The sequence below is a fragment of the Mastomys coucha genome, unplaced genomic scaffold (assembly GCF_008632895.1).
Source record: "Mastomys coucha isolate ucsf_1 unplaced genomic scaffold, UCSF_Mcou_1 pScaffold18, whole genome shotgun sequence".
NCBI lineage: Eukaryota > Metazoa > Chordata > Mammalia > Rodentia > Muridae > Mastomys > Mastomys coucha.
In genome coordinates this window covers 94,137,758-94,156,005 of record NW_022196900.1, presented here as the reverse complement: position 1 = coordinate 94,156,005, position 18,248 = coordinate 94,137,758, and the positions used below count along the sequence as shown (strand labels likewise).

Sequence of the window (18,248 nt, the reverse complement as noted above, 5' to 3'; positions counted from 1 at the left end):
AGAAGAAGAAGAAGAAGAAGAAGAAGAAGAAGAAGAAGAAGAAGAAGAAGCAGGAGGAAGAGGAGGAGCAGCAGGAGCAGCAGCAGCAGCAGCTGTCTACTCTATGTTAGAGGTAGGACTTGCCTTTAGGTATAGGGAGCTTACATGCCTCTGGAACTGGTTCCAGTATCATTATACATATGTAGCAGTATAGGGCATTGAGGAAACCTGGAGCGTATCCCAGGCAGGTACCCTCAGCCCACCAACAGCCTGCTGGAAAGCCAGATGAGTCTCTCCGGGAATTGGTTTCTGTGATCTGTGATAGCAGTTCACAGAAGGAGTCTTGATTTGGAGGAGGGGTGGACTGTGGGGATGTAGTGGTCTGAAGCTCATTGCTCTGTGTTAGCATGATTGGAAAGTGGTAGCCAACTGGGTGGAGGCCAGGAGGCTAAAGGATAGCCGCTCATTGGTAACAGAAGGGCCCAGCTTGGTCTGTCTGAGCCTCAGGCTCCAAGGATATGCTACATTAGCCTTCCCTCCAGATGGAAGGGCCAAAGCCCAGGCAGGACAAACAACGGTCCTATGGCTAGGGGCAAGTCTCACTGTCAAACCCAGCTGTTCAAGCAAGTGGCTCCCATCAAACAGCTGTTTCCTGAGGGCTCCTGTGGCCTTGTCCGGGGCTGCCACCCTCCAGGGAAGGCAGGAGAGTCTCAGGAGGCCCTGTGCTACTGACAGCACCCCTGCTTCGCATCTCCATGAAGATCGAAGTCCTACACAGAGATAACATTCCTTGGACCTTCATCCTCCTGGCCTAGGAAAGGTGTCAATCCTTACTGTAGGTCAGAGCTCTGGAGTACGTGCCTGGCAGACCCTTCCTGGCTGTGCAACCCTAGGGAAGAGCCCTTCGCCTCTGAACATTTGGATCCTGGTTGGGAGCATGCTCCCCTGCCTGAGGTTGATGAAAGGGCCAGTTGGCAAGATGGCTGTGGGTGGGTTTTAGTCCTGCCAGAGTGAGGGTTCATCCCCCTGCACTGGAAAGTCCACAAGCCACACACTGGCCAGAAAGCATGAGCCAGTCCTGATCGCACAGCCTCCAGCCTGTAGCCCTTTGGCCAAATAACAGCATCTCTGGGCTTGCATTTGAATGGCCACAGCCACAGCACAGAGTGATTAACTGAGACGCAGAGCAGCCCTACAGGCAAGACGCTAAGTGCTATGCAGTGCCAACGGAATGAACCTCCTGAAACACCAGCTCCCCCGGCCCCTGACATTCTGCAGAGGCTATTGAGTAATTCATCTCATGGACTGGGCATGGCTTCTGGGGAGAGAGTGTGTGTCCTTTATGTTTGATACTAAGTAGGTACCTGGCAAACCTTGACTGTTGATAGCAACAGAAAGGTTTCACCATAGGACTTGGAGCAAGAGCCGGCCTGGGCTGCTGGAGAAATACCTTTCATCGAATCCTGCTGCATGTGGTCTGGTAAGCAGGGGCAATTATCACATCTGGACTATAGTGGGAACAGCCATGGCCCACTGGATGATACTGGAGAGGAGGCCAAGGAGTCATCTACCTTAAGAGTTTATCTCTAAGCCCCATGCCTACACGTATGTAGACCCTGGTTCAACCTCTGAGACAACACAGGCCACCCAACCGTCAAGAGAGATGCCCTTTTGAGGACTAAGCCCCAAGGCATTGACCTAAACCTTTTACATCTTCCCAATAGTAATATTTAGGTATCTCCTGGCCCTGGCATGGTGGAGGAGGGGGAGCAAACCCAGGGCCATAGGTTGGGGTCACTTACCTTAGGGTAGGGTGAAGCAGGGTGGGAGGGGACTGAGTCCACTAGTAACAGGTTTAGTGCCTGGGGAAAGCTCTGCTTCTGTCCATCACTCCTCCTGGAAGAGAAAGAGAGTCTGAGGTCAGGGAGAGCCCCAGCTTGGGAGATTTGGGATCTTGGGACAGAAGAGCCCTTTGAGAGTTGGGAAAGCAGAGCAGGTAGGAAGGGCTGTGCCCTCTGTAAGTGGGAGGGAAGGAGGGGCTTCCTGAGCAAGGCTAGCAAGCACAAGTTAGAGTTATGGACCCTCAAGTTCTCTACCAGCTCTCCAGCCCATTCTGAAGATGGGACACTGAGGTAGAGACAGCAAGCATTGCTATCTATAGAAGCAGGAGCTATGAGGGTCCCTGTCTCTCTGGGTCCTTCCCAGAGTCTTTAGTGGGCAGCATCTTTAGGACTGCTATTATTGATGCCAGTGAGTGCCACACAGTGGGCGCACCTTGACCTTGCAAGCATGCGCCGGCTCACTTCCATTTTAGGACATGGACTGGAATGTACACAGAGGTCACCCAGACAGCCCACAACAGGTCTTTCTGTCCACGATCCATCAGACTCTAAGCCTGGACAATGTTACACCGGTAGACAGGGGCCAGGTGTAAGAAGGGTGAAGTCAGCGCCTGTCTCCCGCACTAGCCTGCCGAGTCCATCTCTTAGGTCAAGAGGAAGACATGCCCATTGGTTCCCAGATGCAAGGAACCTGTGGCCTGGTGAAGCAGGCCTGGCTTCTGTCGCTGGCTGCTGGAGGTCAACCTGACATGGCTGCATTCCCGCCCGCTCCTGTTCTACTAAGGCAGGCTGGTCTAGAAAGAGTGAGTCACCTTCCAGAGGAGCTTCAGTGGCCTGTGGCGGGCTTGAGTCAGGCAGAGCCAGGAGGACACACCCAGGAGAGGGAGGACCATATGATCCCGGCCCGAAAGAGACTCTGGCAAGTTCTAAGCCCCAGACTCAGCCCTACTTAGCATGGGAACCCCTACTCTCCCCCCACCCCAACCCCGCAGGGGTGTCAACCCTGCTTAGCACAGGAGACCTCCTACCTCCAGGGCTGTCAACTTCTTACAAGGTTTGTGCCCTGGCACTACTTGGCTTGAAAAGCAACAGTGTGTTAAGGCCCTAGCATCAATGTGGGCGTGGTCTCAGATACCTACCGGCTGGTGTGCCTTGAGTCCAGGACACAGCAGCCCCTCTGGGCCTCCGTCTCTAAAACAATTCATCACCATGACTGGGCCATCATAGGCATTCCTGCCATGAACTGGCTCCCACGTAGGACCCCATAGAGTACTTGCTGACTGGTGACCTTACTGGACATGGGCAGTAGAAAGCTATGGAAGGTTGGTGAGCAAGGGGATGTGCTAAACATAATTTCTGTCCACACAAAGTGGACTGACAGGGGGGAGGGAAGGGGGAGACACGGGTGGATGGTTAGACAAAGGCCCAGGGAAGTGCTCCAGTAGATTCTCTGAAGACCCACTCTGCCCTCAGTGTGCTGGGGTCTGGGGTTACTTACTCTCACCATGTGTGTGTGTGTGTGTGTGTGTGTGTGTGTGTGTGTGTGTGTGTGTGTGTGATGTCATCTGTCTTTCTCAATTGACCTCCCTCTTCCTTTTTGAGACAGGAGCTCTCACGGAATCTGGAGCTCACTGACTGATCTGGCTATCCTGGTTGGCCGGTGAGGCCCAGGTATCCTCCTGTGTCTGTCTCCTCAGAACCAGGGTTAAAGACGGGTGCCATTGTGCCAGCCTTTAACCAGGTGCTGGGGATCTAAACTCCCGGTCCAGTCTTCACAGTTGCCCTGCAAGCGCTTTAACCTGCTGAGCCAGCTCCCAGGCCCCCTTCCGACCCCCTAGTTTACAGACAAAGGAACTGAGTCCCTCACAAGCAGGGCCTGGACTCCAAGGCTCACTGTCTTGACCAGCACAGCTGGTGCCCATGGAGTGTAACAGAGAATGTACTGAGTGGCCAGGAAGCCCTAATGAAGTTGGAGCCAAGCTGGGTGCTCTCAGGGACTGTCCTGGGATCTCCTGGCTGCATGTGATGGTGGTTTCCACAGCCGGGCTCTGTAAGTGGTACCTTCTGTCTACCCATTTGTTGGCCACAGAATCAGTCTTTGACCACTGAGGGCAGCCGAGCAGCCACTCCTCATAGAGTAGCTCCTCCTCGACTGCTTCCCATGTCCATCTCTCTCAGAGCAGCTGAAGCTGGAACCTTTCACAGCTGTAGGGAGATGCTCTAGCTCCATCCTTCTCCACTTAGGCCCCGCCTCCACCCCTCACCTCCCTGCTCCGGGCTCACTTTTCTCTCTTGGCCAGAGTCCTGTCCCTCCCCCAGCAAGGCAAGTCCTCTAATAAGCTACAGCTGGCTCCTAAGGGCTAGGGAAGCCAGGGGTGAGACTAGGGCAGGGGACATCCTGTCCTCAGCCCTGAGGGATGGAAGGACAATGTTAGCAAAAGCCTTATAGTCTAACGATGTAGCGTTCTCAAACTGCCCACATCCTCCACGGGGGAAACTGAAGCTCAGAAAGGGCACCCACCTGCAGAGCAGGCATCTGCGCCCAAGTTTATAATGTCCAAAGTCAAAATCTAAACTCTGTAACACGTGGCCAATCCCAAGGGCTCAAGCCCGACAGAGCCTTCCCAGCCTGAGGGCTGGCGTTGCTCATCACACGCTATAGACAGCTGAAGAGACGTCAGGATCAAGTAGGAGAGCTGGCCACAAGTCGTGTGTAAAGATAAGAGGACAACTCAACTTGTAGGAATGAGTTCTCTCCCTCCACTACAGTCCCAGGGATCAAACTCAGGTCCTCAGGCTTGGCGGCAAGCTGCTTTGCCCGTGGAGCCATCTTACTTACAAGCTGGGGTCCTTATTATTATTATTATTATTATTATTATTATTATTATTATTATTATTATTAGAGAAGACAGTAAATCACTACAAGATTGCTTCCTGACTGGTCCAAGGTCATACTCAGGGAGACCGAGGCCATAAAACTCATGAGGATCAGGGTGAAGGAGTTATCTCTTTAACCACACATGATAATAGCCTCTTAACAAATAGTAGCTGCTCATTTAACACTCATTTTAACAGCAAAGAACAGACTTGGCCTCTCCCCCTCCTCCCCTTCCTCCTCCCTTTCCCGTTCTCCCTCCTCCCCACTTCCACATTGCCTTCTGCTCAGACATTCCTGCTTCAACCCTCATTCTCTGCAGCCTCTAGCCCCCCCATGCACCCTTCCACCATCCTCACGAGGTTGACCTTGCAGGTCCCTCCTGTCTCATCTACCCCACCCTGTGTCATTCTGCCTACATGAGGGGTAGGCCCCCTAAACTTGTCTCCTTCCCACCTTTCCAAAACCCTTCCTGATCCTCAGACCTAACTCAGTATTTCCCAGTCTCCCAACACCGGCCGCCAGGGGAAGGGGCTCTCTACTGACAGATGCCCCCTTTTTGGCTCCTACAATTCACACGGGAAGTCTCCTCCCATCACTACGGGGGCTTAAAAAGAAAATGATGTGCACGTGCGCATGTGTGTGTGCACATGTGTGCATGTATGTACTCCAGCGTATGTAGGGGCAACATGAAGGACTCAGCTTTCTCCCTCACCATAGGGGTCCCAGGAATCAAACTCAGGTAGTAAGGCTTGGTGGCAAGTGCCTTTACCTGCTGAGCCATCTTGATGCACCCCCACCTCCGTGTCTGTCTGTCTGTCTCTCTCTCTCTCTCTCATGCATACACACACACACACACACACACAATGGCTTTTGGAGGTGTGTCTCTGTCAGCCTGTCATGCAGAGGAATAAAATGGAAGCACAAAGACTTCCTCCAACATCACCCAGCACGGAGAGGACAAGGTGGGGGCCGACTCCACTGCATATATCCCAGCTGTCTGCCAGGACAGGCAGACAGGCCCCTCCTCCTGTCAACTAGCTTTCTGCCCACAGCGACTTTCTCCCTCAGCCCCGGGCTCCCCGCACACGGTGAGTCCCATGACCCTCCTAGGAGTCTCCAGTCTTGTCCTGTATGCACCGCCACATTCTCGAACACATGAACAGGCTGCAGCCACCGAGGAGGTGACTTCCTCAGTGTCACAGGGAAAGCCAACCTGAAGTCTGAGCCAGGCATGCTCTAGAGTGACCTTCAGCTCCTGCCTGGTTGCCAGCCAGCTGGCCCAGTTTCTTCAGCTCTTGGTGGTGTATGTCTTTCCCTTAGAAAGAGTAAGGCAGGGGTCTAGGGGACAGGGCCCGGGTCCTGAGTGGGACGGCTGGAAGCTGCTGCAGACAGCTCCCAGTTCCTTGGCAACTGTTCTGCATCTCCCTTATCGCTGCAGTAATAATCGAACATGGGGAGTGGGGGCGGGCTCAGTGCTTTTCAAAGGCTTCTTTTCTTTATCCTTTGCTTTATCGGCTCTCTAGGACTCTCACCGGAACTGAGCAACTGAGCCGGCAGATAAGACACGGGGCTGAGGCTCCTCAGGACCAGAAAGGCAAACTGAGGCTTGGGGAAGTTGAGGCATCACTTGGAGGTGGCCCAGCATTCGACAGCAGATCGGAGGTGAAAGCTCAAACTCCCCCCCACAGCACACTCTTGAGGGTTCTGGACACCTCACGAGGGTAGGAGGACCCCCAGAGGTCAGGGTCCGAGCCAGGTCTAAATGCTTCTGGAAGTACCAGCAGGCTGAGGATGAATGCCAAGCTCCTCCCCAGGGTACATTCCCCTGTGACCCAACAGAAGGGTGGTGGCAGAACCCCATCTTGAATCTACAGAGTGAGAGCCGAGGTTCTGTCCGAGAAGGGCTGCCTAGAAGCCTGAAGCAAGCAATGATGCCAAGCAGGAGAGGGAGGTCCAACTGACCCAGGTGTTCCAAACATGGAGGCATCTGGACCCAGCTGATGCTCCCTCCCTCCCCCCACTTCTCATGCCCCTCCCCTTGTCCTGTCTCAAGGACACCCACCTGACACCCACCTGGCACTCACGGGCGACCAGATACAGTAGTCAGGAGAACTGGCCAGCTAATGAAGGCTTGGGAAAGAAGAGCTAGCCTGAGACAGAGGGACAGATGCCTCAAGGGTGCCTGCCAGCAGGGACTGGGAGAAGGGCTTGTCAGCCAAGCGCTTCTGCCCTCCTAGTATGTGGGGAAGGGGCACTTTCCCCACTAACAGGTTTGGGGGAGCCATCCCCTGCAGGGCCCCAGTCTCCAAGCAGGGACCCGGGGCTGTGCTCTAAGAGGACTCTAGTATAAACCAGGAGCCAAATGGCTGCCGGAGAGCTTCCCCCACCCAGGGGGCACAGAGGCCCATTGTCTTCAAAGCTCAGCCATCTGGCACAGTCCTCCTCCATGCCCCATGCCCTGCCTGCCCATCCCTGCCTGTGCCCAGGTGCCAGGAAATGGGGCTAGGTATAGCCAGGTAAACAGGTTTCAAAAGCAAGGTGTGTGTGTGTGTGTGTGTGTGTGTGTGTGTGTGCGTGTGCGTGTGTGTGTGTGTGTGTGTGTGTGTGTGTGTTAGGTAGGGGGCTTCTGTCCAGGCGGAGGCAGGAGCCTAGGCAGTCAGACATAGGCCTGAGCTAGTCACTTCTGGCTTCCCTCCTTACGTACCTCTGACCTCGTAGAAGGGAGCATGAGGCTGGGGGGGTGGGGGTTGTTGGGGTCCAAGGGCCTCTTCTGACTGTGATGTCATTTAATCCTTATAAGGACACTCGGACACCCATTTTTGAGATGAGCCCAAAGTTTCCCCAAAAACGTCTTAAGATAGGCTTGGGGCTGAGGCCAGAGCACGCCGATGAAAGGCCTTGCACTCCAGACTAGGGTCACCACTGGGCAGGAAGGTGGCACATGGGGCCCTTACCATATGCTGGCTGACAGCCCAGATACCCGGATCCCGGAGCTGGGCCAGGCAGTGGCCTCCTGAGTAAACATCAGGTTGGCAAGCCAGAGAGGAGGTCACGGACTGGCCCCAGCCTGGGGTGCTGGTCTGCCCAGCTCAGGTGGCCTAAGGTCTGAGCTCCACTGTGGCTATACCTGGCTCTCCCGGCTCCCCTGGTTCTGAGGCATGGACTTGGGCCTCACAGTATAGGAAGGAGAAAGGACACGGGAGAGGATGTGGGTATGGGAACCTTTCCTGCCGGAACAGCATCTGCTAATGCAGCCCGGCACCTTCCAATTGACATATCACCAGCCCTCCCCGAGGACGCTGTATCAGCTACTCAGAAATCCACTGGCAGGTAACCCAATCCACACTCTACCTGGAAGAAAACCGCAGCCTCAACAGATAAACAGGGACTTGCCCACAGTGACACCCGAAGCTCACACCTTGTATTTCTAGTCCTTGCCCACACCGCCATAGGACAGCATACCACCCGCCAGCTCTCTCAGATGGGCCGGCCACCCCCACCCTAGACACAAAGCCAGGATGGCCTGGGTGCCCTTTCCAGCACCCACAGGCTACAGGGTTCCACAGCTGCCTACAGTCTCTGTGTCACCCCACCCACCCTTGACCTATTGTCCGAGTCAGCCTCTGCAGCCCAGGGGGTCCCCTTTCGGGGGGGTCCCCCTTCTCCAAGTTCCTGACATTCCTGTGCTCACTGACTTCTGTCAGGGCCCACGTACGCATGTACGCACGCCCCTCCCCCATGCCCTTCATTCCTACGGTTGGTCATTTATGCCCAGCACAGTGGCTTGCAGCCTGCTCTGAGCCAGACAATGGCGCTGGATGTTGGCAGGGCGCTAAGGTGGGTGAGCCACCCCTCACCCCAGCAGATCCACAGAGACACCCAGATGCTCTAGCTCTGCCCAGAACTCTCGGAACATTTTGCCAGCAAGATGTTCTACTCCATGACGGAGGCCTTATTTAATCCACCCCTCCCCCCCTGCACTAGCCCTGCTAAAGATCTATCGGAGTATCACCTCCAGGGCTCCAAGCTGGGACAGAAACTCCAGGACAAGGTCACCATCTCCCGACTGAAGATGACAAGGGCAAGAAGCCTAGGATCTGTCTCTCCATCAGTGGCTATGGAGTGATCTCCGTAGAGATCTACCACTTCTCTGAGCCGCGGCCTTGCCGTTGCACATTGGGTCTCAGGCTAGACAATTCGGAAGTTCAGCTGTGAGATCCCATAGGTGAATGGAAAGACAAGAAGGTGGTCTCCCAAGGCTTGTCTGGAACCAAACCCTGGAAGGAAGCCTTTCCCTGAGGAAAGACCTTAAACCCCTCAGAGGTTGTTCTCTCTTCCAGGCCTCAGTTTTTCTGTCTGTAAAATGGGATAATAAATACCTACTTGGCAGGGTTGTTACATGTAATAAATTAGGTGCCATGTGTATATCTTGACTAGCTTAGACCTGAGTATACAATAGGTACTTATAGGTCATGGGCTCCTGCCTGCAGAGACAGCATGGGTCATGGTATAGGCTCTAAAAGCAAGCAACCTGCATTTTAATCCTAAGTTTGACAACCTCTCTGTAACATTGGAAAAGTTACCTAACTTCTATGAGCCTCAGTTTCTGCATCTATAAAAATCAAGATTACAGAGGGGCTGGAGGGATGGTTCAGTGGTTAGAGCACTGGACGCTCTTGCAGAACATCCAGGTCCAGTTCCCAACACCCACATGCCACTCATAACCATCTTTTTCTAATTCTAGTTCCAGGGGATTTGATGCCCTCTTTTAGCCTCTGGAGGCACTGTACATACAATGGTGCACATACATGCATATATGCATACATATATACATACATACTCATTTATATAAATTAAAAAAAAATCTTTTTTTGTCTTTTGAGACAGCATTTTGTCTGTGTGTAGCCCTAGCTGTCTTGGAATTTGCTCTGTAGACCAGAATGACCTTGAACTCACGGAGATCTGCCTGCTTCTGCCTCCCAAGAGCTGAGATTAAAGGTGTGTACCACTGCTGCCTGGCATAAAATAAATATGCCTTTTGAAAAAAAAAAAAACACCCCACAGAATCAAGAAGAAGAGCTGGAGATGTAGCTCAATGACACATTGCTTGCCCATCATCTGTGAGGTCATGAGTTCTATCCCCAGTGTGTGCAAATACACACACACACACACACACACACACACACAGAATCTGAAGGAAGAGTAACAACAGTGTTGGCTTGTGAACGTTTGTAAATTTGCACTTAGGAAGTGTGTGGTAAAAGAAACCTGGAACCTCCCCTTCCTCTGCCTGTCTTCCTTCTTTGCTGACAACAGGCTGGGCTCTGTTCCAGAAGGTAGATATGAGCCGAGCCGAGAAGCAGCCAGCTGTGTGGGGGATTGGTCCCCTGGACCGTAAGGCAGGCTCAGCCCTGGACTGCAGCTGGAAACTAGAGGAGCAGAGACAGAGGCCTGGGCAGGGCTTTTAAGGTGCTGCCCCCCCAACCCCCAGCTCCATAGGACCCCCAGGGCTGGGATAAATCCCCATGGCTTCCAAGATTTCCCCAGATGCACCAGGGCGAACAAGGTTTAACCCTCTCCCAGCCAAGAGCAAAGGGCACATGGTTTGGCCTGGAGACTTCATTTCTACTTCCTCCTCTGTAAGCACGGGCAAGGATGGACAGAGATCTGGGAAGTCAGTGCAGCGGGGTTTGCAGAAGGGACGTCTGGACAGTCCCCCTTAGCAGCCACTGAAGGAGGACGGTGGTCAAGAGAACATCAGAGATGGCTGAGCCCACCTACAGCGGTGCATAGTAAAGCAACTGCCAGGTCTGATAGCCCAGACCTCCATCTATGGTTCCAAAGGCTGAGACAGGATGGAATGTCCCAGGCTAGCCTGGGCAACTAAGTGAGACAATGTTCTCAAATAAATGTAAACGGATGGATCACTTGTCTACAGCACATGTGGCTCTGGGTTTGGTTCTCACCACCATAATAACGTGAATACTGGAAAACATTTCAAGGTACATGCAAGCTGTGGAGTCCTAGGCAACAGGGGTAAAGCAGGCCTCTCGTTCCTGTGGCTTAGGGCACATTAAGTAAACAAAGCAAGCTGGCTCTGCCATAGTAGTGTGCACCTTTAAATTCCAGTACTTGGGAGGCCACGGCAGGCAGTTCTTTGTGAGTTCAAGGACAGGTTGGTTTATATAGTGAGTTCCAAGACTACATAGACTCTGTCTCAGGAAGGAAGGAAAAAAGAAAGAAAGAAAGAAAGAAAGAAAGAAAGAGAGAGAGAGAGAAAGAAAGAAAAGAAGAAAGAAAGAAAGAAGAGGGAGAGAGAGAGAGGAAGGAAGGTAAGTAAGTTGCAATAAAAATATATCATTTTTGGGCTGATGAGATGGCTCAGCAGTTAAGAGCACTAACTGCTCTTCTGAAGGTTCTGAGTTCAAATCCAAACAACCACATGATGGCTCACAACCATCTATACAGCTACAGTGTACTCATTCATATATACATAAATAAATAAATCCTTAAATAAATATATATAATTTTCATAAAATGTCAAAACTACATGCAAATGTCCTCATAACTTGTGTCTAAGAAACAGGATGGGGTTCTGCCTTTTTCTGGGACACTTTTTTTTTTTTTTTTTTTTTTTTTTTTTTTTTTGGTTTTTTGAGACAGGGTTTCTCTGTGCAGCCCTGGCTGGCCTGGAACTCACTCTGTAGACCAGGCTGGTCTCGAACTCAGAAATCTGCCTGCCTCTGCCTCCCAAGTGCTGGGATTAAAGGCGTGCGACACCGCTGCCAAGCTCTGGAACACATTTTTCTGCTTTGAATTCTAATGAGAGCCGTGTGTGCTATCCCATGAAGCTCCAGGTCGGCAGCCTCAGCCCTTTCCGAGGACTTAGTTTTGTGATTTAAAAATGGAGAAAAGTCAGGCATAGGGGCACATTGCCCATAATCCCAGCACTTGAGAGGTGGAAACAGGAGGATTGGAAGTTTAAGCTCATTGTTGGCTACACAGTGAATTCAAGGCCAGCCTGGGCTATATGAGACTCAGTCTCAAAAAAGAAATTAAGTTAAAAAACGCTGACAGCCCATGTAAATCTGCCTCTTTGGGAGGCTGAGGAAGAAGTGGCTAACAGGCTGAGTGGCTGGGTAGCAATTAGACCCTGCCTTTTATCCTGATTGGCACAGTGTCTCACATTGTCGCCTGGCTGGCCTGAAACTCATTATGTAAACCAGGCTAGCCTTGACATCACAAGGATCTGCCTGCTTCTTTCTCCCAAGCGCTGGGATCAAAGATACTTGCCACCTCTCCAAGCACCCTTGCTTTCTTAAAACAAACAAACAACAACAACAAAAAAAAACAAAACAAAAATCACTGTTTACTCGGGGGAGCGCACATCACCATGCCACCACACCACCACGCCATCACGCCATCACATCATCATGCACATGTGAAGTCAGAGGACAGCTTGTGGGATTTGGTTCTCTCCTTCTACTGTGTGGGCTCTAGGGACCAACCTTAGGTTATCGGGCTTGGAAACAGGCACCTCCACCAGCTGAGTAGCTCCCCGGCCCCTACCCTGTATTTTCAGAAAAAGAGGAGCCGTGGTGACCCGTCCCTAGTGTCACCCCTTGCCTGCAGCCTCCAAGCCACTGCCTGGGTTCCATGCAGGCTGACTGATCACTCTGCACCACTGTGAGCCTCTGGGATAGACGAGCCCCAAGGCCATGCAGTAACTTTTGATTCTCACGTAGGTGTAGCAGCAGGTCTCGTGTGTGGACGGTCAGTGTAACCACACTGATGTTCAATAGAATCAAGGGTCAGATCAGCCTCTGTATGTCTTGAAACTCTGGGATAAGACCGACTGGCAAAAGGCACAGTAGATTGGCATTTCTCAGTAGGTTGGCAAGGCCCTGGGCTTGGACTGGGGGAGCAGCATGGAGGTATCCCAGCCACAGAAGACAAACATGGGTTTGGAATTGCAGATACAGATGCAGAAGAGCTCACGGGTTTACAAGGAATTGCAGATTATTACACTGTGGATAAAAAGGATGTGAAGGAAATATTCCACTAATAATAGGATAAAAGAAAAAAAAAAAAAAGGGAAACTTAGCACATATTCACACTGCTGGAACCTGGCTCCTTTGCCTTCTCCAGTCGCCTAGAGAGGGGGACGCAGACCTAGAGAGATCAGAACCCAGAGTCAGGTGGGAAGAGCCAGGCACTCACCTCCCTGGCACGGTACACCTTTTCCCTGAGGGTAGCGGAAGGATATTGGTGTCACAGCACTGTCCAGGAAGCCAACTCTGCCTGTCTCATTTGTAAATGCAAACACGGGTTCTGTGCCCAGCTGGCCACCAGCTGCAGGTTTGCCCCACTGCATCCCACTCCCACCCTAGAAACCTCCTGGTCACCTGGCAGGTGGGTACTGGCTGGCCCAGCCCCCTTCCCTGAGCTCTGAGTAACTTGGTGTCAATCAACTTGTTTGTGGAAGACTTTGGCCTTGAAGGTCACCTGTAGCCGTCTCAGGGAGAGTGGCAGACCAGCCACACGTGCACATGTCGGAGTCAGAGGATAGCGGGGCTGAGAACAGAATTGGGGGTCTGGAGGCCCCCCAGTTCAGCTCCTGGCTGTGGAAAGATCTATTTGTGTGGCCTGTGCCTCTGAGCCTCAGTTTCTCCAGTGTGCAGGGATGGTAGCTACCCCACCCTGCAGGTTCATGGGAAAATTCTCAGGCAGTCAGCCACCTCATGCCCAGGGGCAGGGCTCCGGGAGCCAGGCTGTTTACAGTGGGTGTGTCTGTCCCTTCTGAGTTCTGGGTTCCCTGCAGCCGAGCAAAGGGGGGGGGGGGGTGTCGTGCAGTACAGGGTGGGAAGTGCACGACAGGAAGTGGAGGTGGCGGAGAACGCTCTTGTGTCTGGGGCATGCGTGGGCTTGGGAGCCAGTGTGCTCACATGGGATTGTGCCACCCACCTGCCTAATGGCTTCATTCTGCGTGAGGATGAAGATACGCTGCCTCACGTGGCTTCCATCTCCCCTTCAGAATGGTCCTCCCTCGCCAGCCCTGGGACACTAACAACTCCAAGTCTTTGCACACAGCCTGTGCCAATTCTCACAATAGTACCTCAGGCTCTGTCCTTCTTCAGGCTCCCCTGAACCCCCTATTAAACCAGGAGAGGTGTCCCACTTAACACCCTTTCTCAAAAGCCTGGACTAGGCCCATAAAACCTTGTTACCAGGATTTGCTGAGTGTACATATGGTGTGACCTCCTGGATGCCTGGCTTGTTGGGTTATCACCTGCTGCTCAGTGAGGGCTGCTCATGTGATCCTAGGTTCACCATGCAGCTGTCTGCTAGACCAGTCTGGGAGGGTGAACTTGGAGCTTTCTGGGTACATGGGCACCCATGTAAGAAGCTTCAGGGGACCTCTGGCCTCATGGGCAACTGGTGGGGGAAGGCAGAGGACGGTCACCAAGCTGGCTAAGGTAAGAGACGGGGACGGGGACATAACATCTCGTTTCCGACTCCTAAAACAGAGCATGAGCTACTTGGATCACTCTTCCCACAACAGACTTTTTGAGCAGTCCTTGGGACCACCCCAATGTCCTTCAGAGGCAGGCTCCTTTATATGCCTGTTCCAGACCGTGCTACACATTTGAAATCACCTCAGGGGCCCATTAGCTCATCTGATATCTGTTCCTCCAACTGAAGGGAAGCTGTGTGAGGCCAGAGACCTCCCTCGTCCAGATCCTGCAGCCTCAGGTGAATAACTGGCCCAGAACATGAACCTGGGAAGTATTTGCTAAATGAATTAATGGCTAGCGAAAAGCCTTGCTGGGCGGTGGGGTGTGCTGGAGAGGCTCAGTGCTTAAGAGCACTGACTGCTCTTCCAGAGGTCCTGAGATCAATTCCTAGCAACCACATGGTGGCTCACAACCACCTGTAATGAGATCTGATGCCCTCTTCTGGTGTGTCTGAAGACAGTGACAGTGTACTCATATACATGAAATAACTAAATCTTAGAAAAAGAAAAGAAAAGCCTTACAGGGCCAGGCATGGTGGCATACACCTTTAATCTCAGTACTCGGGGACAGAGGCAGAAGAAGGATTGCTGTGAATTCGAAGCCAGCCTGGTCTCGAAAGAGTTCCAGGACAGTCAGGACTAAATAGAGAGACCTTGTCTCAAAAGAACAACAATGATAACAAAGGAAGGCGGGGGGAGAGGAGAGACAGAGAAACTTAAAGGACACTTTAAGTGGTGACTAAGTCCCTGTTTATATATTTATGGGCATAAACAGGTTCAGACAAGGCAAGCCTCTAGCCCAAACTCACACAGCAAATAGCCAGACCAGGTCAAACAAGCTAGCCCCTGCTGGAGCCTAGGTGCCCAAGAACGTATGGGGATGACCTTGGTTTTATGAAGAAGAGATTTCTCCACGGATCACTTGGGTCTCCAGGCAGGCTCCCCTCCAGCACGTCCTCCCCATGTCACTGGCCCTGAAGTGGGGAATCCCAGATATCCACTGCATGAGGGAAGAAAGCAAGACTCAAGCAAGGGACTCCTCGGGGTGTCAGCTGAGATGGCCAGCCTGTGTGGGCCAGAGCCAGGGCACTCATAGTCAGTGTGTTCATTCACATAGGAACCGGGGAAATTTTCGTCACCCGTGGGCAGAGGCCTCCATGACACCAAGCAGACTGGCTGCTGTGTATTCAATGACAGTGAAGGAGGAGGGAGGCTACCATGGTCAGGGTCAGGTCTGTTCTACGTTCTAAGGTGGTCCTTGGTGCATACTGCCTTGTGGAATCACCACATGGTTTCTAACCAACTCTTCCCAAATAACCTATTCCCCCTCTAGTTAGACACATGCCAGCCTCTACCTGGGGTCTGGGCAAGAGGGTCTGCAAGCCTGGACGTGTGTGTGCGTCTTGACTTGAACCCATTTCTTCCCTGGGCCTAGTTCCTTGTTCCTCTGTTAAATTCTAACACTCTCTCCCTCTGTCTCTCTCTCTCTCTGTGTCTGTCTCCACCCCCCCACACACACACACAGGCTAAAGACCTAACAAGCAGTGAAACTGAGGCCCACAGAGGATCCCAAGCTTTCCAAGTCCAGACTGTGGTGGCATTCACAAGCCAGGTCCAGAGTCAAGAATCTGGAGCTCAGCCCGGTGGTGGTGGCGCACGCCTTTAATCCCAGCACTTGGGAGGCAGAGGCAGGCAGATTTCTGAGTTCGAGGCCAGCCTGGTCTACAGAGTGAGTTCCAGGACAGCCAGGGCTACACAGAGAAACCCTGTCTCGAAAAACCAAAAAAAAAAAAAAAAAAAAAAAAAAAAAAAAAAAAAAAAAAAAGAATCTGGAGCTCGGCCTGCACTGAGCACCAGCAGGATGCTGGTCTCCAAAGTGCCAGAACAATTCAGCTTCAAAGAGGAATTCAGGATAAGTCCTGGTTTGAGGGTTCAGAGTCCCCCACCCCCAGGAGATCAGACACATGGCCTGGTGGGTAACTCTGCTGCTCTCAGTGGCCAGACATGGCCAAGGCTCTGTGCCCAGCACATGCCATTCCCTACTGGACACAAGCCACACTCTCTGTCTCCCCACCCATCTGTCGCACACATGCGCAGTGCCATGCAGCCCGCTTCCATGTTGTAGTGAAATGGGCAGTGTTAATGGTAAGAATTAGCTTGATAGAATCTAGAATCACTTCTCTGCGCATGCGTGTGGGATTGCTTTGATTGGATAGGAAGAGCCAGCTACTGTGGATGGCAGGTCCCTGGCTGGCATCCTGGACCCTGTAAGTGGAGTAAGCAAGCTAAGCAGGAGGCATTCCTGGCTCTCTTTCCTGGTTGTGGATGGATGTGACCAGCTGCTCCAAGCTCGTGCTGCCTTGATTTCCCTGCCTTGACAGTCTGTACTTTTAATCTGGCCTCATCCTTTTCCTCTCTGGACTGAGTAACTCCAAGAGTTGTGACCTTTTTCCTGTCTCTACTACTTCACACCCTGTCCCCCGGTTTGCACAGGCTTTGGCCCTCTGAGGGTTCCCCACATTAACACCCAAATTTGTCTGCTTTGGCCAATAATCTTGCATAAGATCCAACACCCAGGGCTTGGAGAGATGGCTCAGCAGTTAAGAACACTGACTGTGGACTGGAGAGATGGCTCAGTGGTTAAAAGCACCGACTGTTCTTCCGAAGGTACTGAATTCAAATCCCAGCAACCACATGGTGGATCACAACCACCTGTAATGAGATCTGACGCCCTCTTCTGGTGTGTCTGAAGACAGCTACAGTGTACTCATATAAATAAAATAAATAGAGCTGGAGAGATGGCTCAGCGGTTAAAAGCACTGACTGCTCTTCTGAAGGTCCTGAGTTCAAATCCCAGCAACCACATGGTGGCTCACAACCATCCATAATGAGATCTGAATGTGTCTGAAGACAGTGACAGTATACTCATATACATAAAATAAATAAATCTAAAAAAAAAAAACCTGCACCCCAAGATACCCAGTGAGCCTCCTCCAAAGCCACTAACTCACACCAAGTGCTCAGGTGCGTGACACTTGGTCTCTGTGGACTAATGAATCTTTTCTTCCAGTGAAAATACTCACAGAGGCAGGAAACACCCCTGAAGAGCCTCAGTGCAGTAATTTTGAATGGCCACACTGACATGATCATGGATCATGCAAAGCCCAGAGGCAAAGCAGGTTGAGAAATACCACAAAGTAACTGAGTGGGCATTTCAACCGGGGTCTGTTTAACCGCAGAGTTCAGAGCTTTCCTGGCAAAGGGAGCAGCCTGAGCAGTAGCAGGATGTAGGGCCAAGCAAGACCAATCAGGAACCTTGAACGGGGTGTGGTGTCGTGCATGGGATTACGGGAATCATTTGCCTAGGCCACACTGCAAAACCACAACGGCCCGGGATCAAACTCCACCTCGGCAGGACCTAACTCTGTCTCCTGAAGCTACAGAGAAGACTCCTGGCAGAAGGCATCTCTCTGAGGCCCCTTCCTGGGGTTGCCCTTTTGTAGAGCATGATGGGAAGGGTCAAGGAGAGTGGCTTCAGCTAAGGCTGTAGTTACTGAGCTAGAGGGTGAAAGGGGAGCCGGGATGCAAATACGCAACCCTGCCTAGGAGGAGCAGCCTCAGAGAGCTCCCTTCTCTTACTGAAGGGCTGTGTGTGTGTGTGCGTGTGTGTGTGTGTGTGTGTGTGTGTGTGTGTGTGTGTGTGTGTAGGAGGGTGAGACCCCAGAACACACATAGGCTCAGGCAGCTCGGAAAGGAAGACTCTTTGGAACCCATCTAAACTGCTTAGCAGTACAAGGGACCATTTCAAGGGCAGGGAGAGCTGCCTACCACTGGAAACAAACAAGAAGATGTGACAGGTGGGCCAGTAAGATGGTTCAGCAGGTAAGGGTGCTTGCGGTCTAGCATGCAACCTGAGTCCCCTCCCACCTGACCGATCTCCCAGGATGCATCTGATGGGAGCAAAGAACTGCTTTTCTGAAAGTTGTCCTCTAACTTCCACAAACATGCTGTGGAGCTTCATACCACCACCACCACC

General features: G+C 52.2%; 1 protein-coding gene and 1 long non-coding RNA gene across 15 annotated transcripts in view; one reads left to right on the top strand and one right to left on the bottom strand.

Annotated features, from left to right (window-relative positions):
* Positions 1–9,107, top strand: part of LOC116096885 — an 11,400-nt gene extending 2,293 nt beyond the window's left edge. Inside the window, exon 3 of the long non-coding RNA XR_004121149.1 lies at positions 8,717–9,107. This is a non-coding gene — a long non-coding RNA (uncharacterized LOC116096885). The remainder of the gene's footprint in view (positions 1–8,716) is intronic.
* Positions 1–18,248, bottom strand: part of Rap1gap (RAP1 GTPase activating protein) — a 67,616-nt gene that overhangs the window by 26,527 nt on the left and 22,841 nt on the right. For all 14 annotated transcript variants that reach the window (XR_004121148.1, XR_004121147.1, XR_004121145.1 and 11 more), the window contains one exon: positions 1,782–1,875. Coding sequence is in view for 7 of the 14 variants with exons in the window: in XM_031379133.1 (XP_031234993.1) it covers positions 1,782–1,875 (94 nt within the window). In the remaining 7 variants the exon portion in view is untranslated. The remainder of the gene's footprint in view (positions 1–1,781; positions 1,876–18,248) is intronic.